The sequence below is a fragment of the Populus euphratica genome, unplaced genomic scaffold (genome assembly GCF_000495115.2).
Source record: "Populus euphratica unplaced genomic scaffold, PopEup_1.0 scaffold68.1, whole genome shotgun sequence".
NCBI lineage: Eukaryota > Viridiplantae > Streptophyta > Magnoliopsida > Malpighiales > Salicaceae > Populus > Populus euphratica.
In genome coordinates this window covers 869,138-890,596 of record NW_011499901.1, presented here as the reverse complement: position 1 = coordinate 890,596, position 21,459 = coordinate 869,138, and the positions used below count along the sequence as shown (strand labels likewise).

The 21,459-nt window shown below is 32.3% G+C and overlaps 4 protein-coding genes across 7 annotated transcripts; 3 read left to right on the top strand and 1 right to left on the bottom strand.

Annotated features, from left to right (window-relative positions):
* Positions 1 to 2,295: 2,295 nt before the first annotated feature.
* LOC105132897 (Ubiquitin-like superfamily protein) lies at positions 2,296 to 4,449 on the top strand. 2 transcript variants are annotated; one of them, XM_011036636.1, is made up of 5 exons: positions 2,296 to 2,708; positions 2,807 to 2,912; positions 3,064 to 3,163; positions 3,359 to 3,487; positions 4,014 to 4,449. In XM_011036636.1, exons 1-4 carry the CDS (start codon positions 2,489 to 2,491, stop codon positions 3,452 to 3,454), a joined length of 522 nt encoding a protein of 173 aa, XP_011034938.1. In that variant the 5' UTR covers positions 2,296 to 2,488; the 3' UTR covers positions 3,455 to 3,487; positions 4,014 to 4,449. The 2 variants fall into 2 exon arrangements, 1 of the variants encoding a protein (XP_011034938.1); XR_843665.1 differs by having other exon boundaries at positions 2,297 to 2,708; positions 3,359 to 3,517.
* Positions 3,735 to 6,192, bottom strand: LOC105132898 (thiosulfate sulfurtransferase 16, chloroplastic-like). The gene is made up of 7 exons (XM_011036637.1): positions 6,066 to 6,192; positions 5,874 to 5,971; positions 5,649 to 5,774; positions 5,397 to 5,470; positions 5,208 to 5,278; positions 5,068 to 5,121; positions 3,735 to 4,132 (listed from the first exon to the last, which is right to left on the bottom strand). Exons 1-7 carry the CDS (start codon positions 6,147 to 6,149, stop codon positions 4,058 to 4,060), a joined length of 582 nt encoding a protein of 193 aa, XP_011034939.1. The 5' UTR covers positions 6,150 to 6,192; the 3' UTR covers positions 3,735 to 4,057.
* Positions 6,193 to 11,179: 4,987 nt separating this feature from the next.
* LOC105132896 (Tetratricopeptide repeat (TPR)-like superfamily protein) lies at positions 11,180 to 14,157 on the top strand. Of its 3 annotated transcripts, none has more exons than XM_011036634.1 (2): positions 11,180 to 13,129; positions 14,121 to 14,157. In XM_011036634.1, coding segments are annotated over exons 1-2 (1,860 nt in total). In that variant the 5' UTR covers positions 11,180 to 11,270; the 3' UTR covers positions 14,122 to 14,157. The 3 variants fall into 3 exon arrangements, with proteins under 3 accessions (XP_011034936.1, XP_011034934.1, XP_011034935.1); XM_011036632.1 differs by lacking the exon at positions 14,121 to 14,157 and adding an exon at positions 13,466 to 13,630; XM_011036633.1 differs by lacking the exon at positions 14,121 to 14,157 and having other exon boundaries at positions 11,180 to 13,344.
* Positions 14,158 to 17,783: 3,626 nt separating this feature from the next.
* LOC105132895 (uncharacterized) lies at positions 17,784 to 18,963 on the top strand. The gene is made up of 3 exons (XM_011036631.1): positions 17,784 to 17,963; positions 18,059 to 18,323; positions 18,466 to 18,963. Exons 1-3 carry the CDS (start codon positions 17,834 to 17,836, stop codon positions 18,686 to 18,688), a joined length of 618 nt encoding a protein of 205 aa, XP_011034933.1. The 5' UTR covers positions 17,784 to 17,833; the 3' UTR covers positions 18,689 to 18,963.
* Positions 18,964 to 21,459: the final 2,496 nt, after the last annotated feature.

The window sequence follows — 21,459 nt, the reverse complement described above, 5'->3', positions numbered from 1 at the left end:
GTTTACCATAGAAATGGTGGTTGGGGGGCTTTCGGCTCGAACGAAATGGTCTTTCTTTAACTTTTTTGCAAATAATTTTTTTGTTTTACACGTGGCTTATTTGCCACCACATCTTTCTTCGAGCTTATCTGAAAAAAAAGACTAGAAATTTCTTATTAATTATCTTCTTTTTTTTTGTACTGCCACATGTCATTACTCTGTCTCTCCATTCCTTTCTTTCTCAAAAAAACCAGAGGGAGAAGCTCCGTCTACCTTGATTGGGTTTTCAGAGGTTGATTATCTGCTCATTGCCGAACTAAATGATGCTCGTTTTCTGTTCTCTCTGGAGGAGATCAAAGGATGACTTGGAAGAGAGAGAGAGCGTGAGTTAAACGGTGGGGAACATGGTAGGTGGGAAAGTATAAATGGGAAGGTCTGCAGAAGAAAAAGGAAAGAGATAATGCTTGATTAAAAATATTAAGTTTGAATCGACAACAACCCACATCTTGTCTTATTGTTGGTGCTGTGATTATAAAATAATATAAATTATATTTTAAGATTTTATATAATAATTTATAAATTTAAATTTACATGATTATAAATTTTTAATTATTAAATAATTATAATTTTTTATTATTTATTTATTTAATAAAAAATAAATATAAAATAATATAAGGTGATGAAAGTTTTAAATTTAGAATGTGTTGTTTTTAAAATGATTTTTATAGTTATGATTTTAAAAATGTGTATTTAATTGGATTTAAATATGTATTTGGTAAAAATCATTATTAAAGTTTATATGTAATAAAATGTATAAAATATTTGATAATTTTATTTGAAAGTGTGATTGAAGTTGCTTTTCAAAGTATTTTTTATATGGAAATATATTAAAATAATATTTTTTAAAAAATTATTTTTGATATTAGAACATTAAAATGATTTGAAACCATAAAAAAAATTAATTTGAAATAAAAATAAAATAAAAATAAAATTAATTTTTTAAAAAAATATTTTTAAAATAGAAAAATAAACAAGATTTTACAAAACTCAATCAAAAAAATATATAAAAACTATAAAATGCCTGTTGATTTGTTACTAAATACTTTGTTATGTTTATTTCACCATAAACATAAAAGCCAGCCAAAATTAAGCACAACATTAATTAGATTTCACTTAAAAATATATACGTAACATGTTAAACTTTCAAGAAAGAGAATTCTTTGATATCCACCAGGTAACTGCATAAATTATCCCTTATAGCTGTTGAAAGTGGCATTCTAGCTTATATTCTTTCTTCCCCTTTTCTTTTCTAGCTACAATCAAGTTTCAGTTGTTATTCTCCCGATAATTTAAGAATAGAATGCTCTACCTTGAAAAGCTTCTTCATACTGTTAGCCTTTCTTTTAATTTGGTGTTGACCTTTTCCTTCTATTTTCATAACAAATTAAAAGAAATCTGACATGTGCATTCCTATCTTTCTATGCTGTGTTAGTGGGTCTATCCATGGGTTTTATTGCTTTAGGAGACGGTAGAGCCAACTACAGAATTTGATGAATTCTTATGGCGCAGGATGAAGAGATAGGAATCGCGATCGAGTTTGGGTAGGGAAACATAAAAAAAAAAAAATACGAGTTTTGGTGTTGAATCCTGTAAAAACACTTGCAGGAGCAGACACATGAAGGCAACATAAAGAAGATGACTTGTAGCCAAAGGTTACCAAAATAACCTCCGACTTTTGAAACCTAGGAAGTAAATACCGGGTTAAAATGAGGGATAGTGTTTTTAAAATCATCCAAAGAGAAAAATTTGAAGGATATTTGAGAGGTAGTTTTTTAAAGTTTTTTTTTTTTGTTTAAAAATATGTTAAAATAATTTTTTATTTTAAAAAATTGTTTTTAACATCAACACATTAAAATAATTTTAAAATATAAAAAAAATTAAATTGCAAAGGAACCATATTTAAAATTGAAATGTTAAAGGTGTGAAAAATATTAAGTGGTGAAGTATTAAAGATGTTTGATAATAGTTAAGAAAAAATAAAGTACAAAAGTTTAAATTAATATAAATCAAATCAATTTTTAATAAAAAAATTTATAAAAAATTCAAATAATACGGTTCAAAATGATAACTGTAAAAGAAAAATGAGTAAATTAATATTAGATTTAAAAAATGGAAAGAAAGCACTTTCCCTTCAAAATTCCTTTACTCCTTCCCTATTTAAAGATTTCCCCTCCGTTACGATTTTACCTTCCTCCACCCCAACGCCAAACATATCCTTAGCCCTTTTGTTTTTTTTTTTTCCAACTAAATCAAGAGAACAAAGCCCATTCTAGTAATGGACCGAACAACGTAGAAAGCCCACTTTAGACGTTTGCAGTCGATTCTCAGGTTCTGTCCGGCACCACATAATCCCGAACCCAAAACAAAAACAGTAACTGCGAAACGCAAGCCGAAGCCGCCACTTTCGTCCACCCTGCTTAAGCATCCAATCTGCGACACAGAGACGGTCATGGAATCGAGTTCCAAGGGAGAAGACGAAGTCGGAGGATACAACAGCAGCAACGTTAAAAAAGCCAAGCTGCAGTCAACTCTCGCTGCTCTCCTCGACGACCCTATACTTTCTGATGTCCCCAAGAAACCCACTTTATCTGATGTTGACACCCTCATCAGCCTTGAAATGGGTAGTGCCATGCGCATATCGGTTCAAAAGCTTGACGGAACCTCCTTTGGTATTCAAAGCTAAAACCGTCTTCTTTTTGGCATTTTAACAAACACTTAACAGGCGGCATGTGGAACTAAATTTTCTTTTGATTTGGTTTTGGTGAAGATGTGGCATTGATGAATTCGGCCACGGTGAAGGATTTGAAGCTTGCAATTAAGAAGAAACTGATCGAGATAGAGCAATCCAAGATGGGTCATCGTCATATTTCATGGTAAGCTATTGTTCTCCAAGAATTTTGTCAAGCTTATCATTACCATAGCCTGCAATTTTGCTGGTAATCGACCACTTTTGGTTCATTTAAAAGTAACAGTGCTTTTTGAATCATCAAGTTGCATGATGTATTGATTTCATTACGTTTGCAGGAAGAAAGTGTGGGCTAATTTTGCTCTCTCGTTTAATAATCAAAAGCTCCTCGATGACAACTCTGCACTTCAGGATTCTGGCATACGAAATAATTCTCAGGTTTCAGTTCTATTCTTGTAACTATTGAGTATGATCTTTCTTATCTGTTGATTTAGCTGTGGAATCTCGATGATGTTCAATCTCCAAAGTTATGCACTTGATCATCCCCTGCATATTTTTGTTTAATTATTGACTTTTGTTTCCCTGTTATGGCTTCCATTGCCTTTGGCTTAGAGGTGTGTTGTGCCTGTGCAGGTGCATTTTGTGTCCTATGTCATGTCAAAGGATTCTCAAAGGCATTCTAAGCGAAGAAAGCACCGATTCTTTCATGGCCTTAACAAGCGTGCTTAAGCACTCCTTTGTATTGCTTGATCTCATGATTCTGTACAGCTCCTAAGTAAACCTTCTTTATAGATATTTTTACAGAATTTATAGAAAAATTCTTCTCTTTTGAATGCTACATTCAGATTAGTTCTAGACTTCTCAATTGGCTGCAGCAGCAGGCTTAAAGTTTGGGGGGAATTTGCAAGATTCTTTAGCTCAGAGTGGGTAATAACATGGGTGTATTTTTCAAAATTTTCCACAGATTATATTCAATGCAATGGTTCGGTGTCAATTCTAAGATGGAATCTACAGATAATTGGATTTCGAACCCTAGAATTAATCAAGTCTTCAATACAAAACCTCATGTCAAATGAAGTTGATTAGCATGCATCCACAAGGAGCAAATAATTCAAGAAAATACCATGAAGGGAAAGTATGGCCAATTAAAGATTTAACTCTTGTTTTTTTTCTGTAATAGAGCATCCGCCTTATTGTGACTGCCAAATATTGTTCCAGCTGGAAACAATTGTCTTATCTCTTGTCTATGCCTTTTCCTTGCCATCATTGTTTTTCTCCTTATTTTCAGTATTGTTAGGGCAGCTAGTGTGTGCGGAGACCGAGCTAGCACATTTATTTTGCTATAGGGAGTCCATTTTCGGTCCATGCAGTGTACCCCCCAGCAACATCGATTACACGATTAAAACCCTGCAGAAGCAATTTCAATGCTATCAAACACCAGGTTTTCCGCATCTAAGAAGTATGCTAGAAAAAAGTAGGTGTTCATCATCACTGCAGGCTACCAGACATGAGAAGAAGCTCAACATGAAGGTTAAAAGCTTGACCGTATGCGTTTCCTGTAGGTCACTCACCAAATTCATGGTATCTTTAGTATCTTCTTGGACCAAAAGCATGCCTATTGTAAGTTATGGTCTAAAGAAAATTATTGTCCAAAAGTTCGGTATTGGTTTGCTTTAGGTTGTTCTTGAAGATCTTTCTGAAAGCAATACAATTGTACGACTCTACGTTTCCCAGCAAAACAAAGATTGACAATGCATTGAAAGTTTGGGCACAACAAATATAATTATGACTTTTATTATGAAAAACAAGGGTGGCCAAGATAAGGTGAAAAAACTGATATAAAATTACTCGAAAGAAACTTACGATATCAAATCGGAAAAATTGATTATAATTTTTGCTTTTAAAAAAATGGTTCGGTTTAGTTTCAAATTTAAGAGAACAAAAAAATCAAACTGAATTTTTTAAAAAATAAAAGCCTCAAAAACCCGATTTATTACATAAAAAACTGTTAAAAAACAGCTAAAAGACTACATGCTAATTTGGTTTTTTAAATGAAAAACCAAACTAAATCGAAACAAACTATTTAGTTTTGGACCAGTCATGAGCTTCAGTTAATTAAAAAAAAACAAATTGATTCAGTTGGGTTTTTTGGTCTAAACAGAGGCAAGCCAGCCACTTTTCACCTCTAAGGAAAAAAAGAGGGTTAACAAACAGATATAGGACAGCAATCCAGGTGAGGATCCTGGGGACCGTGGCTGAACAACTTTGTAGCCGTAAGTGTTTAAAGCGTGAAATTTCATCGACAATTATTACTAGAATGTGCGAGGATGAGAAAAACTTACAGCTGATTGCAGATCATTTGCTGCCATAAGCGACCTTCTTCCACTCTTGCACCCCTAAGGAACAAGAAACAATCTTTAACGCTAGAACTGAAGACCTTAGATTAATATCAATGGATAAGATCTATGGTTATGGTGTTTACAACAACAATATCATCATCTTTTCCGAACTGCGATGATACTTCCTCCAAAAATTTAGAATTCTTGAACATTTCTGCACAAATAAGCAAGTTCACTAAGCATAGCAAATTCTTGCTAGAATCAAAGCTGTCTATTCCCAGAATCTTTTCTTTTCTTCTCTCCTTTCTGAGAAAACTCTTCAAGAGATTTACCTGCTCCATGGTTTAACATGTAAGGAATGTTTATGGCCCCTGAAGGATGTCCAGCACGAAACTCATCATGGGTCCTACCATATCAAATCGAAAAACAAAATAAAAGTGTACATATATAACCAAAATTCATTTTCTACAAAGTTAAAGTGCAGAAAATTAAATGAAATTCTTTAAAATATTAGATCATGGAGAAAAAAATAAAACACAAATTGAAATTAGTCCAGAAAAACCTGGCAAATAAAAGAAAATTACCTGACATCCAAATACTGATGTCCAACTTGAAGAAGCGCGTGTGCAACATGAACTGGAACTGATCTTGGCTGAACATCAAACGATCGTGTTTTTGTATTATTTTCGTTGTTGACATCAGCAATGGATCTGCATCCGCAAAATATGCCAGTTCTAATTTACCGTTTTTACCTGGGTGAAGACAAACCTATAAATCAACATTGCAAAAATAAAGAAATAAAAGTATACCCGAAGTTCGAGACCCTGTCTCTTAGACCCGCACGATGATGCCCTTTGGCAACATGAAAAGACACCACCAACCCCGGCCACCAAACCCTAAAACAGAACTATGAATGCCATTTGTTTTCAATTAATTACAAGTATGGTAACCATTGTGTATTTACGAAGAAGGATGTGGAGGAGGAGGAGGAGAAAACCAACCTGCTGGCAATGCCTTGTTGTGAAGGACGAAAAAAGAGAACGCATGGAACGTACAAGGAGAGCAGGGGAAGCGGAGGATGGCATCTTCAACCTCTAGGATTTGTTTCCTTCACGCCTCCTTGATTTTATTTTTAAAAAGATAAAGGCAATAACATATAGGTATATATCCCAAAGCTTAATTATACATTAAGTAGAAGTTCAAATAAGACAAATCTAATATTTTTAGCTTTATTATATGTTAAAAATACGGGTTATCAGATATAACATGCTTTGATTTAATTACTCAATAAGCTTTCATACATATATATATATTTATTTTTTTTATTTCTTTCACACATATATATATATATATATATATATATATATTCACAATTCATATTTTAAAAAGACAAGGTAATATATAGTCCAATGATTAATTATATATTGAGTCCAAATATGACAAGTCTAATATTTTTTAGCTATGTTATATACTAAAAATATATGCAGGTCTGGTGACATATTAGATCCAACATTTTTAAATTTAGTTATTCAATGAGCTCAAATACATATGGATTCGATAGCATGTCGAACCTAATATCTTTAGATTCCACTATGCGATGAACCCATATATATATATATATATATATATGGGTCTAATGAGTTACTAGACCTAACATACTTGAATTCAGTTACACATTGAGCCTGAGACTTATGGGTTTGGAGAGCTACTAGATTCCATATTATTGAGCTTCGTTATGTTCCAAGTTTAAATATATATAGGTTTGACGAGTTTTTAGACCCGGTATCTTTGGGCTCAGTCATATATTAAGCCCAAGTACATAAGGGTTTAGCGAGCTGTCGAACCCAATATTCTTGAACTCAATTATACATTGAGCTCAAATACATGTGAGTCTAGCAAGTTACCATACTCAACATCTTTAGGCTCTGTATTATGTCAAACCCAAATGGATATAGAACTAACAACCTTTCAAGGCTTTATATTGTGTCACAAAACTTTGTTTGTTTATTTTTATATTTTTAAGATAAAATGATAAGGTCAAGTATACTTATCTCTCAACACCACTCTATGTATAAAAATCTTAAAAGGATATATTACTTTTCCATCAATATTAATGATATTTAAGGGATATTTATTTCTTATTAATAATATATAAGAGATATTTATCTCTCATTGATACTATCAGAAGAAAATTACTTTCTAGTTTTTTCTCCCATAAAAGGATAATACTCATAAGTTATATATACCCCATGAATTCTTCAAGTTAAATATTCACAATCTCTATTCTCTACTGTGTATATATATATTCAAAGCATCTCTCTTTAAAATATCATTGTACTCTCTCTCTAAAAAAATAGTCACTTAAATATATAAAAGTTATAAATCTACCAAATAGGATATTTTATAGGTACTAATCACTAACTACCTTGGCTTACTAAGCATCAGCCATCTTGACTAAGAATAATAAATCAAATTAATAGAATTAAGAGATTAACCGATTATCCAACATATAAATCTTGCTCTTAAGCTACTTGAAGTTTTTGGGACCTTATCATCAGCGCTGTTTGTGGAAACTGATTAAAAAATCATCAACTGTTCTTACAGAACTGGTTTTTAATATCCCCGATTGCTATTAAAGATAGTCAATCACCACACGCTTAAGATGGAATATATCTTGGACCTCCATACAACTATTGGCATAACTATTTTATCAAAGCATTGATAACTCATCAACCAGACCCGACTTCTCATTGAGCACTAGTATATCAGCCAATAAAAGCTTTGTAGAGTTATAACATCACTCAACTAGAAGGATTGTGTGCATTCTTATGATCTTGTTGATCATACCAATGAAATCCCTATAGTAAAAAAAACAACTTTAATGATCAAGAATATTTTAAATCAGCTTGGAAGGCTTGTTATATTGTGAACATGTTAGTAAAGTCTGGTATAGGGAATAAATGGAAGATGACATTGAAGTTCACTTGCATTCCTCTTGATTTATTGAAGAAATACATGTTGGATATGAAAATGAAGATTTTATGCCTAACCATCTCGGACAAAGTTGCAAACTCTTTAAAAACTCTTTAAACTCCTTAATAGAGTTCCTCGAAACCTATAGTCGTGCTTGAGAGCTCTAGGATTTTTCTTTAACAATGAGGAGCTCAACCCTTATATTATCCTGAGTGACCTTCGTCTCAAAGATCTCTTGTTTCAAGGCATCCATTAAAGCCACCTCGAAGCTCCTCAACTCAACCTCTACAGTTTTCTCCTCTTTTAATCATTGAAAAACAGTTTGGTTTGCTTTATTTTTAACGATGACCTTTTTAACATGGTTGTTCTTAGTCATCTAATACCTCTTAAAATAAAAGCACATCATAAAAGTTTGCTAAAGACAGGATTGTTAAAAACAATGATTGTAAAATCAAATTTAAAAGGTTAAACAAGAGAGTTCCTTATATTAAAAACATTTGTATTGTAAGTGCTAAATGATAGTTATAACTCTCATTAGACATCATTAAGATGTATGAATGAATGGTAAGAATCTTCTCCAACTGCCTCACTACTTTAATGTTAACTTCTTCATGGCTAGACCTCCCACCACCAATAGCCCCCATGACGTGCCTCTCTTTCTTGGTTAGGGTGAGGAAAATAAAAGGAGAGCCAATAATAGTATCCTTAGATACGCTCTAAGCTTAAATACATATGAGTTTGATGAGCTATCAGATCTAATATTCTTGGACTCAGTTAAGTGCAGAGACTAAGTATATATAAGTCTAGCAAGCCACCATATCCACTGTTCTTGGGCTTGGTTACCCACTGAGTCTAGGTATATATGGGTCCAAAAGCTATCAAACCTAATATTTTTAGTTCTAGTTATGCATTAAGCTCAAGTATATGTGGGTTTAGCGAGCTATCGAACCCAATATCTCTAGGTTTGACATCATGCCAAACCCAATTGAATACAGAACTACCAGTTTTTCCAAGCTCATATTAGACCACAAGACTTCGTTTGTTTATTCTTGTAACCTTTAACATAAAATGTTATCTCTCAACACCTTTTGATGTATAAGAGTCTTATAAGGGCCTACTACTTTTCTATTAACATTAATTATATGTAATTGATATTATCTGAAAAAAATTACTTTTTATATTCTTATATTCATTAAAGAACAAGACTCGTAGATTATATAAGTTCCATGAATGAAAGATTCACAATTTTTATTTTTTATTAAATATATATTTTTAAAACATCTCTCTAAAATATCATTTAACATATTTTCTAAAAAGATATTTATTTAAGTATATTAGAATTCTCAAATCTATATATAAAAAAATTATAAGATGAATGGATCAAATTATAAAAACCAAAAGTTTAATCAATTATCGAATATATAAAACTAACTTCAAAGGTATTTAGAGTTTTTGGAACCTGACCACATATGTGTTTGAAAAGATAGCTACTGCTGATGTTAAAAAAAGTGGGCTGGTTTTAACGGGAGGAGCAGAGGTGAACAAAGTGATTGAGCACTAAATATGCTTAAGCAAATGAAAGAATAGAATATGCCCAGTTGATAAAATAAAAAAATAAATATTCATCCTCAAGCAAATGAAAGAATAGAATATGCCTAGCTGATAAAAAAAAAAAAATATTCATCCTTAGATCTCAAAAGTAGGACTTCTTTAGGTGTGTGTTGAAAAACTTGTTGAAGCACGTCAGAAAGTTTAAAATTTGAGATTGATTTATTGATTTGAATGCCACCAAACTTGAACAAATAAAAATTTTAGACCGTGGGAGTACTGGCTTCTGGTGCCGTCCAGTCCAGTGCATGCATTAGCTAGTCGCCGGCATTGAAAGCTGCTCTCTCTCTCTCTCTCTCTCTGTATTCATAGTTCTAATCCTTGATCGATGGATGTTTACTGCGGGTCTCTCCTTGCTAAAACATATTTGAGCTCTCCAAGTATTAGCTTTGAGTGCTTAGATTAATTTTTATACTGGAAGAAGTAATTTGAACATGCAAATTTCCATGTAAATTAATTATGAGCTCGATCTAGAAAATGGTGATTACGAAACTTAATGTTTAAAAATAATTAAGCTATTTAATTTATATATTTGTTTGGTATTTCAGAAAATTAAGAGTTTTAATGTTTATATTTTTCATCGCATTTTAACCACTAAGTTTAATAATATGATGCAGATATTTTTTAAAAAATATTTTTTTAATTGAAAATATATTTAAAAAAATATTTATCAAATTATTAATATGGTATTTAAGATGAAAAATATTTTAAAAAACTTTAGAAGACAGGTTGAATTACATTACTTAAAACATATTAAAGAACACTCAAAATTGTAAAAAGGAACCGCATCGTTATATCTTACTTAATTGAATAATTCTACATTGTATTCTTATATAATATTAAATCATCCAATTGATTCTTCTAACAAATTTTTTATTTAAATTGATAAAATTGTATTTTTATTTTAAAATTGTTATCAAATTGTTCAAAAATATATAAATAAATTTGATTGATTGTCTCAAATTATTTAAAAAAAAAATTCAAAATTATCAAAATTTCTTAACCACTAATATTTTTAGAAACAAGAATTTTAATTCTTTTGGAAAAATTAAAATATATCTTTATATAGCTCATGGAAATTTTCAAAATCAAAGATACAATTACGTAAATATAAATTAGAAAACTTCATAAAAAATAGAGAAATTAAATATTATATAAAAATATAATAAACACAATTTAAAATGCCAGAATACATTAAAGATTTATCCATTTATATAAAAACAAGCCAAGTAATTTTCTCAAAAACATATAACAAATCTAAATGGCATATATATGTGTGTGGACAGACATCTTTTGAGTTAATTTTCATACATTAAAAATAAATTATTTTTTAATTAAATAATAAGTAAATCATTTATGGAAATTGGGTATTAAGGAAGTCATTTATGGAAAGTGGGAAGAGAAATTATCCAAGAACAATGTATAAACAAACTATCATCACCATAGATGAAACGGGCCTAAGCTGATAAGGCCTGAGGGCCCACTATAAATACATATGGGCTAAACGTTTGGTCCCTAAAATAAACCACTCTCTTGTCCTGTCAACGAAGGACATGCCACCTTCGGGCTTCAACGTGATCACATCAACTGGGCTCTAATGGCTGTGAGAGTTTGAGACATGGCAGATGATAATGCTAATTCCTTACATGCAAAGAACTTCAAATCTCTTGATTCTACACAAATTTATAAGCTCAATAAGGCTTTACAATTCTTTTGCTTCACCATTGTCTCCCAAGTTTCACGCCTTTTCAAATGTAGACTCCTTTGTTTCAGCTCTAATCACTGCTATAAGCACTTGCAGTTCCATCTCTTATTGCAGGGCATTTCACTGTCGAGTAATCAAGTCTGTGAATTATAATCATGGGTTCATTGGCGATCAACTGGTGTCTAGTTATGTTGAATTGGGATGTACAAAAGATGCACTTGAGTTGTTCGATGAATTGCCTGACAAGGACTTGGTCTCCTGGAATTCTTTGATTTCTGGGTTTTCTCGACGGGCGGATTTGGGAATTTGCTTGGGTTTGCTTTTCAGGATGAGATTTGAAATGGGTTTGAAACCTAATGAAGTTACGGTTATACCTGTAGTTTCAGCTTGTGCTGGTGTTGGAGAACTTGATGTGGGCAAGTGCATTCACGGGATTGCAGTGAAATCGGGCATGCTTTTGGAGGTTAAAGTTGTTAATTCTCTTATTAATTTGTATGGAAAGTGTGGATGTTTGGAGGCGGCTTGTTGCTTGTTCGAAGGAATGTCAGTGCAAAGTTTAGTGTCATGGAATTCAATGGTTGCAGTTCATGTTCACATGGGATTGGCTGAGAAAGGGATTGGTTATTTTATTATGATGAGGAGAGCTGGAATTAACTCTGATCAAGCCACTGTAGTGAGCTTGCTTCTAGCGTGTGAAAATTTAGGTGTGAGGAAACTGGCAGAGGCTGTTCATGGCTATATCTTGAACTGTGGTCTTGATGGGAACTTAGCAATTGCAACTGCATTGTTGGATTTGTATGCTAAATTAGGTACTTTGAGTGATTCATGCAAGGTCTTCGGAGAGATGATAAATCCGGATGCAGTGGCTTGGACTGCCATGCTATCGAGTTATGCTATGCATGGGCGTGGACGAGAAGCTATAGAGCATTTTGAGCTAATGGTTAGAGAAGGTGTGGTGCCTGATCATGTTACGTTCACTCACTTGCTGAGTGCTTGTAGCCATTCAGGACTAGTGGAGGAGGGTAAAAATTACTTTAAGATTATGTATGAAGTTTATGGAGTTGAGCTAAGAGTGGAACATTATTCATGCATGGTTGATCTTTTAGGTCGCTCTGGACATCTGAATGATGCTTATAAGCTAATCAAAAGCATGCCAATGGAGCCAAATTCTGGTGTGTGGGGAGCTCTTATTGGTGCATGCAGGGTTCGTGGTAATATTGAACTTGGGAAGGAAGTTGCCGAGCGATTGTTTTCTTTAGACCCATCAGACTCTAGAAATTATATCACGTTGTCAAATATGTATTCTGCAGCTGGTCAATGGAGGGATGCTTCAAAGGTGAGGGCTTTAATGAAGGAAAGGGTCCTGATCAGGAATCCTGGATGCAGTTATATTGAGCACGGGAACAAAATGCACTGCTTTGTAATGGGTGATCAATCTCACCCTGACACAGAACAAATATATAACAAGTTGGAAGAACTCGTTAGAAAGAATCGGGAAGTTGGATTTGCGTCAAAAACAGAATATGTTCTACATGATGTGGATGAGGAAGTGAAAGAAGATTTGATCAATAAGCACAGTGAAAAGTTAGCCATTGCCTTTGGACTTTTGGTGACTAATGCTGGTATGCCATTAATTATTACAAAGAACATTAGGATATGTGGTGATTGCCATGGCTTTGCAAAGCTCATATCATTGATTGAGAAGCGTACAATCATTATTAGAGATACAAAACGATTTCACCATTTCACAAATGGATTATGCTCTTGTGGAGATTACTGGTAAGCAAATCCTCAACCCGTGATATTGTGGTGCAAACTTCATCGTTTCACAATTGGTATTCATGGCTTGATAAGAGCGATCTGATTTCATTGATTTTTGTTGTCGGAGTATTTGTTTCATTATAGTTAAACGATTCATTAGCTCACCAGAAAGGCAAACCTGAATCAAACCCACTTGAATTAATGGTACCTCTTTTTACCAACAAAAAAAGAAGAGGTTTTGTTACATGCCTAGGCCATGATAGACTTTTTTTTCTATCAACAAAAAAAAAAAAGGAAAAAAAAAGAGGTTTTGTTACCTGCCTAGGCCATGATAGACTTTTTTTTCTCTACCAGTAGAATGGCTTGGCTCGAGTCTTGGAGAATTGAGGTCGAACACCAACAGCATTACTACTACTTCTTCTTTAAGAATGTAATTTTTTTAAGCTTCTCGATCAAGAGATTTTATATCGTTAAGTTATTAGACGTTGAAATATTTTTTGCCATTTTTTAATTAGCGGTAAATCCGTTTTAGGGTTTCAATGTGCCCAAGAGTCCACCCTCCTTGTTATGCATCCTCAGTGACATAAAACTAACAAATATAGTAAAACCTGATACGATCGAGGGAGTTAATTTGGGATAACATTCGGGTTATAAATTGAAAAAAAAAATAGTTTAAAAAAAATTAAAATAATATTTTTTTAGATTCGGGTTATAAATTGAAAAAAAAATAGTTTTTAAAAAATTGAAATAATATTTTTTTAATTTAAAAAAAATTAAAAAGTCATCATGCAAGACTTTGGATTTTGATAGAATAAATCTAAAACGTTTTACAACTATGGTATAAGAAACTATTTTCTGCGTACCCACACAACTTGGGAGAAAACTCATTTTTATGAAATGATGTTTGCTTGATAATATATAAAAAATAATTTGTCTAAATTTTTTAAATTGTTTTCGATAATTTTTACATTTTCAAATCATCAATCCTAAAAAATTATCATTTTACAAGATCATCTGCGGACGCCACATGTGTGAAAGAGAGAGGGGCCACGGAAGCAGTACTGTGAATGAGTTGACTTTTTACTGTTTAAACGACCATTTATTACGGCACCAAGATTAGTAACAATCAACGTAACGGGAAAGCAAAGATGCTTAATTAGCAACTATTGGTGGCCAAGTGGTAAAGACTTGGGATCAAGGGGTTTGTTCCCTCTGTAGTTTCAGGTTCGAGTCCTTGGTTGCTCATATGATGGCCACTGGAGGCTTACATGGTCGTTAACTTCAGGGCTCGTGGGATTAGTCGTGGTGCGCACAAGCTGGCCCGGACACCCACGTTAATCTAAAAAAAAAAATACTTAATTAGCTCCGTAAAGTTGATGTAAAAGAACATACCCATGCAAGGGACCGGCCTCATGCGACTTTTAATGTTTTTTTTTTTTGAAGTGCGATGGTTTTTTTATATGCTTTTTTTAAATATAATTATTTTGAAATATTATTGAATTGATTTTTTAAATATTTTTAATGGTTTTAATGGGTTAATGTTAAAAAAATTATTTTTAAAACTATCATGCATTATAACATCAAATAAATACTAAGATATCATTTGTTTATGTGCTAGGTTGTATTTTTAAAAAAAATTAAAAAGAATTATTTATTTTAAATTAATTATTTATATGTTTTTTATATTTTTTTATGTATTGATGTTTAAAATCAATTAAAAAGAATTATTTTAATATATTTTTAAATAAAAAATATTTTAAAAAATAACTACTAAACTAATATCAAAATACTGCCCTGACGAAGAGAGGGATGATTACCATGTCCGCATGACCGTAAGTCTAGGATTAGCGGATAATTTGTCTAAAATTTGATTTTGATGGCGAAACCATTACCTTCCATGCAGATTTTTGTAATATATATATAAAAAAAGAATCCTATGATCTTTCCGGTGAGGCTATATTATAAACAAGAAAGGAAACTTCCACATGGATTCCTTCAAAAGGAGAGCAGAATCACCGTCCCTTTTCATCTCCGAGGCGTTGTCTTCATCTAGCTCATGGTTTTCTTGGAACGCTGTCCTGCTAGCTTACCATATCCATGGATGTCAACCATTTACACATGAGATTTTTCTCCTTTTCTAACCGCGAAAGTTTTCTCATTCAACCATTGATCTTGATTCTAAGCTTGACCTCCACAGCTAATCACAATGAGTTGAAATTTAGAATCCAGATTCCGAGTCATAGTAGGTTCCACATGCTTATTTTTCTAATGGAGAAAAACCACCATCGATCCAATCCAGCGTTATCCTTCTATTGCACGTACCCCTTTTTATTCTAACATCTATTTAATACATTATCGTTTACCACATCAATGCCTTCAACTTCAACTGCCTACGTTGCGTGATCGAGCAAGGTAATATTTATTTGTTTGAAACTTCTTGTTTTCGGCCATGTTTATCCACCTAGGGCGAGAATCTCATGGATCCCACCATTGAAGCAACTTCCAATGCTGGCTTGAGGTGACTTCTCCATTATTTATGACCAGCACATTACGTAGTGGACCAGAGAAAGAAAGTGTATTGGTAGCAACATTATTTTATATAATCTGTTTATCTCTCATATTTTAATGGACCTTGAGTGGATTATGATCATGTCCGAACAGGTAAAAAAAATAAAATTACCGTGGCACTTCCAGGAAAAAAAAAATGGCGGAAAATTTTATGGTGTTCATACTGTTACTGACATCTTATTAGTTATTTTATGAAATTTATTTTGAAAAAAATATAAATATAAAAATAAGAGGGACAATAAAATTTAAAATTAAAGATAAATTGACAAAATAATTAAAGATGGTTAGTCACGTACACAACCAGTTTAGGTTTTTCATGTAATTTTGTTCAAGTATTAACAAAACATCACTAGATGTTATTTAACTTTGTTTGACTTATAATCTAATTTTAGACGCAAGTAAGAATTAGACAAGCTGAACCATAATAATCTAAAATAATATTATTTTAATATTTAAAAATAAAATATAATAATATCATTTAAAAAATAGTTGGATAGAGTTTTGACTTATTAAATCAATCGAGTTTAACAAAGTTAATTTTTATTATGTTTAATTGGTCCTGATCAAAAGATAAATTACTAAATTGACTAGTTACATCAAATTAAGCTAAATAGGATTCTTTTATGTTCAATTCAAATTTGAACAAATTATAGCTTAGATATTCTTCGAACCAACCGAAGATTTTTTGGTAAGGTTAGAAGCAGCCGGAGATAGAAGTTCCCGTTTCGTTGTCGTTTTTGTTGGTGGGAGGATACATTGTTTGAGCCAATCCACACAGTGCTTCAATCATTCTCAAAGCCAATTTGGATTTATTCAGCAGCTAGCGGTGTTTCTGGAGGAATCAATGCATGCAGATGGATGTAAGTTATGGCAGCCGGTCCCTCGTGGGTCCGGATGTGCTTGGCCGTGAAAGCATAGGATGGTACTCTCCTTTGGTACAAATGGAGGAGGTTATTGATATTCAAAACCAGATTTAATAATATTATAGGATCCAATTGCAAAATCCATGCTGTGCTTATGATATAACAAATATATCATCTGCCTGAGAGAGAGAGAGAGAGAGTTTACTGCAACCTGGGAGAGGCACGACACTTGGACGCTTAATCTAATTGGTATGAGTATACTTTTATACTGCCATTCAAGGTTAGTATTTTTGAAGATATTATAAAAAAATAATTCATTTATGATGTATTGGTTTAAATATAAACAACCTATTTAAACTTGATGATAGAAAAATTAATTTAGATGCAGTTAGTTTACATGTCCAAGTCATGCCGCGGAGATAAAAAAAATAAACATTAAAAAAATATACATAATTCACAAAGCTCCTGAGATAGTTATTAAATTTAAAAATATTATTCCTTTAAATTTTTCTAAAAAATCTACACCACTTTATTATACCTTAACAAAATAATAATAATAAATTGATGATTAATCTTTAATTGTGTCATCAAGTCAACTGATTTTTTTTAATTTAAGCCCTGTGCTACTTGAGTCATGTATAAACCAATCTGGTTAGTATGAATTTTAAAATTATGATATAGATTTCTACTGAGAAATGATTTTAAATTTTAACATTCAAAATCTTATGCAAAAAAATAAATAAATCAAACCATGACAAGAGGGGAAAGGAAAAACAACATACCATAGAAAGGCTAAAGTGGCTCGTCCTATTCGTGGCTACTTCCTCTCCTCCTCTTGGAAGCTTCAACTCAATACAATGTGCTGTTAAAAAAACAAAGAAAACCATCTAAATCCTCGCCCCCTTCACGCATAGTTGGTTTGTCACACTAATAAAGTTGAGATCCTTCAAGTTTAGGCTTGACCCATCTGTTAATCATGGTCCTATCACTCTCTTAACCACACAAAACATGTCTTGGTTAACCCGACCACATGACCCCTCCAAAACGCAGATGTGCCCGAAAGGGTTCCATACGTGTCAGTCATAAGTGACCGAGCTAATTCAGGCTCGGTTCAATCCCAATCCAAATATGGGAAGATGCTGCAGAATATTCCCCCTTTCTGTGAATCTTCCCATAATGCCAACAATTACGGATAAGTCCCCACCTTGAATTTTTTACCCTATATAAACTTTCCTTTACCTTTCTCTTTATCTCTACGCCTTCCCTCTCGAACCAAGAAAGAAACTTCCTCATGGCTTCGCCTTTAACTCTCACGCATTCCGAACAAGAAAATCTCTTAGAAAAACTTGGTGTTTTCAGGATTCAAGGCCGTGATAAACATGGCCGTAAGGTTCTTCTCATCATTGGCAAACTCTTCCCTGGTAAGCAGTTCTTGTTTACTTAATAAAGATGTGCTCTTTGTTTTTGTTGTTTTGATTGTTCAAGACCAAGTAGCTTTTTTCTTTTGTGGTTTTAGCTCGAGCGGTGAGCAGTGAGGTGTTGAAGAAATACCTGGAGGAGAAAATATATCCAAAATTAGAAGAAAAGGCATTTTCTGTGGTGTATGTACACACAGATGTTCAAAGGAGTGAGAATTTCCCTGGGATTTCAACCCTTCGATCTATTTATGAGGATATTCCAATGAACGTCAAGAGTCATCTTGAATCTGTTTACTTTTTGCATCCGGGACTCCAAGCCAGACTCTTCCTTGCCACCTTTGGTCGTTTTCTCTTCAGTGGAGGGTAAGATTCATGCCCTTTTGGGGTCCCATTCGAGCCCTCTCGACCAACCTCCACTCAGTGATTAAATCTGGGATGTAATTAATTAGTGGTTGGTAGGTGTTAATTGTTGGGTTGATTTTTTTTTTGTCTCAACTCTTAACAGGTTGTACTCGAAGCTGAAATACGTGACGAGGATGGAGTTTTTGTGGGACCATGTGAGGAGGAATGAGATTCGGATACCGGAATTCGCTTATGATCACGACGAAGAGCTGGAGTACCGTCCGATGATGGATTATGGATTAGAGAGTGATCACCCTAGAGTCTACGGTGGGCCATCAATGGATAATAATCCACTTTCATTGTATTCAATGCGATGCATTGCTTAGTAGCATAGGATATGTTTGGCCTTTCTTTCTCTGTATAAAATAGGGGTGGAAATTGGAATGTCGTTATCGTTCTGGCTTTTAGGAGGTTTCTGTAGTCTGTACACTTTGTAGATAGGGTGCTGTGTTCTTGGCAAGATGAGCTAGTGAAGTTGACTCTAATGGAAAAGGATAAGGTGGTGAGTTAGTTCAGGCCCAGTAGATGCTTAGCCCATAGAGTGTCTTTGGCTTGAATTCAGAAAATCTATGATTAAAAAAGTAATTATAATTCGGCTCGAGTTTTTTTAGTAATATTACCTCAATTTAATGATACGGTTGCTACTGTCGAGAGCTATAAATTTAATGGTATGATTGATGTTGTCAAATTCGGCTGGATTAATATCATCGAGTGAAAAAAATGATATTTCAATAAAAATGACTTACTTGGTATAACGTTATAATAAATAAAGTGACTCGAAGATTTAATGATCCGATTGTTTTTTCCTCGGATGGGGTCCTCCTGTGGTCACTTCTTGGATGGATGTAATGATTATAGTTTTGACAGGAAAGTTGATGAAGTCCATTGTGCTTTTAACCACCGCATGACCAATCAGTGCAATACAAATTACATACATCAATAAATTTGCCTTCTTTTTTCAGTCAAATTCAACGAATATGGGCTCCACCGAGGGGTTTTTTTTTTACAATAAATAGTGTGACTTTACCGGTTGCTTTCAAGTCATTATAAACGTTCAATTCAAAAGCTCTCTTGTTTGAATTTTGGGACCAACATTATTGATATGTTATTAAGATTGCTTTGACAATACCTAGAAGCTGAATGGAAGATACTGGATCAATGGTATGCGATATGTTGCGCATCAAAAAAATAATCTGAACGTAAAAATCATGTCAATAAAACTTAAATCGTGGCGACTCATCTAATGTAATCCATCCCATTAGAAGGTGGTCAGAAACATTTAAAAGAATATTTTTTTATAAATTCTAAAAAATAATATATTAAATTAATTTAAATTAATTTAAATTAATTTATTAAATTTATATTTTGTATTATAAGATAATAAGATTATGATAACTTCACGTAAAGTAAAAAAAAAAATCTTAATTTTTAATCAATCAAATATTAAAATATAAAAATAAAAATAAGATTCGATAAAAAATAACAAAAAAATAACTTGTTAATCAGGGTTATAAAACTATGATAATCTTATTAAAGTCAAATTTAAATAATTTATAAATTTTAATTATTAATTAACTCGATATTAAATAATACAATTAAAAAAATCTCGAGTGAATCGAACTATCCTATGACCCAGGGCATGGGATCATAATAACATTGTAAAAAGTAAATCAGAAATTAAATATGAATTATAATCCCTAATCAATAAAAAATTTAAAGATAAAATTAAAAAAATCAATTAAAAAAAACTTGAATCAGTCTAAGATAAACTTTCAAACTCGTTAAACCAAGATAACTCGACAAGAAAAATAAAACACATTATAAAACTCAATTGCAATCAATCCAATATTAAATAACGAAACTAAAAAAAAAATTAATTAAAAAAATAAAAATATAAAATTTGAATCAATAAAATCATCTTGTAAAACTTGTGAACTTAGTTTTAAAAATAAATTAACTTTGTAAAAAAAAAATTGAAATGAGTTATAAAACTTAATTCCTAACAAATAATAAAATTAAATTAAATTAAATTAATAATAATAATAATTTTTCAAATAAATAATGATTTGTGAGTAGGGTAAAAGTGAATTCCCTCATTTAAAAAAAAAAATTATGTTAATTTTTAAGAATCATAAAAAAAATTAATTTGTTCAAGATACGTTTTTTCTTAGTATCAGATATAACGGATTTTGAGTGAAAGCAATATAAATATACACATATAGCAGTAGCAAATTAGGTGGAAGGCAGGCCGTTGCAACCACGAAGTCCATACACCAAAAAAGAAAGATTCAGAACCCAGAATCTCCACAAGTTGCAGAACACGAGAAAGGAAGTCCAATAGTAAAGGGCTTCCGAACTTGGGCCGAAATGCTACCGCTAGCCTGTCCAGTCTCAGAGATTAAGCCGCAGGCGGAAGGGATTGGCGAGCTCAGGGTTCTTGTCCTCAAGGGTGAAGTCCGTATGAAATAGGGATACGTTTTTGTCACAGGGAATCTATAAATATTAGTCAAATTACCCGTACAATGTTGCGGGTTAATTTTTATATATAAAAAATATTAAAAAAATTAAAAATTAAAAATATTAAGTTTTTTTATAAAATTATATAAAAAAAATTTTATGTTTAACTGCAATGCTGGAACTAAGAGTAATATTTATAATAATATTAAACTTGAAAAACTCAAGTTTAAGTGTGTCTGGATGTAATATCAAACTCAATAGTCTTGGATATGAGTTTGGCTGTAAAGTTATGTTATAAAAGTATGATACTTAAATAGATTAATTAAAGAACAAAACAAAGAAAAAAAAACCAACATGAAGAAAAAAACTAATGAAGAAAAAAAATTAAATTAACTAGGTTAATCCATCAAACTTGAGATTCGTGTCGTGAAATTCTGATAATTAAATAAAAAAAATTAATATCAACAAAAAAAAAGTTAATTAAAAAGAAAAAAAACATTAACTTTTTCACCGTAGATTGTACTATGCAGTCCACAACAAAAGACATTGCATACAATATTAAAAGATGAAATCAAAAGAATAAAAGTAATGACGAGAAAGAAAAACAATTTGAATCAATTGGGTTAACCAGTCAAACCTG

Excerpts from the sequence above, each read along its gene's own strand:
- LOC105132897 (XM_011036636.1), top strand. The coding sequence starts at position 2,489 with ATGGAATCGAGTTCCAAGGGAGAAGACGAAGTCGGAGGATACAACAGC. Across the intron at positions 2,709-2,806 it reads GCTTGACGGAACCTCCTTTG|ATGTGGCATTGATGAATTCG; the intron begins GTATTCAAAGCT and ends GTTTTGGTGAAG. Across the intron at positions 3,164-3,358 it reads GCATACGAAATAATTCTCAG|GTGCATTTTGTGTCCTATGT; the intron begins GTTTCAGTTCTA and ends GTGCCTGTGCAG.
- LOC105132898 (XM_011036637.1), bottom strand. The coding sequence starts at position 6,149 with ATGCCATCCTCCGCTTCCCCTGCTCTCCTTGTACGTTCCATGCGTTCT. Across the intron at positions 5,775-5,873 it reads GACAGGGTCTCGAACTTCGG|ATCCATTGCTGATGTCAACA; the intron begins GTATACTTTTAT and ends TTGCGGATGCAG. Across the intron at positions 4,133-5,067 it reads CAAATGATCTGCAATCAGCT|GGTTTTAATCGTGTAATCGA; the intron begins GTAAGTTTTTCT and ends TTGCTTCTGCAG.
- LOC105132896 (XM_011036632.1), top strand. The coding sequence starts at position 11,271 with ATGATAATGCTAATTCCTTACATGCAAAGAACTTCAAATCTCTTGATT. Across the intron at positions 13,130-13,465 it reads TGCTCTTGTGGAGATTACTG|TAGAATGGCTTGGCTCGAGT; the intron begins GTAAGCAAATCC and ends TTTCTCTACCAG.
- LOC105132895 (XM_011036631.1), top strand. The coding sequence starts at position 17,834 with ATGGCTTCGCCTTTAACTCTCACGCATTCCGAACAAGAAAATCTCTTA. Across the intron at positions 17,964-18,058 it reads CATTGGCAAACTCTTCCCTG|CTCGAGCGGTGAGCAGTGAG; the intron begins GTAAGCAGTTCT and ends TTGTGGTTTTAG. Across the intron at positions 18,324-18,465 it reads CGTTTTCTCTTCAGTGGAGG|GTTGTACTCGAAGCTGAAAT; the intron begins GTAAGATTCATG and ends AACTCTTAACAG.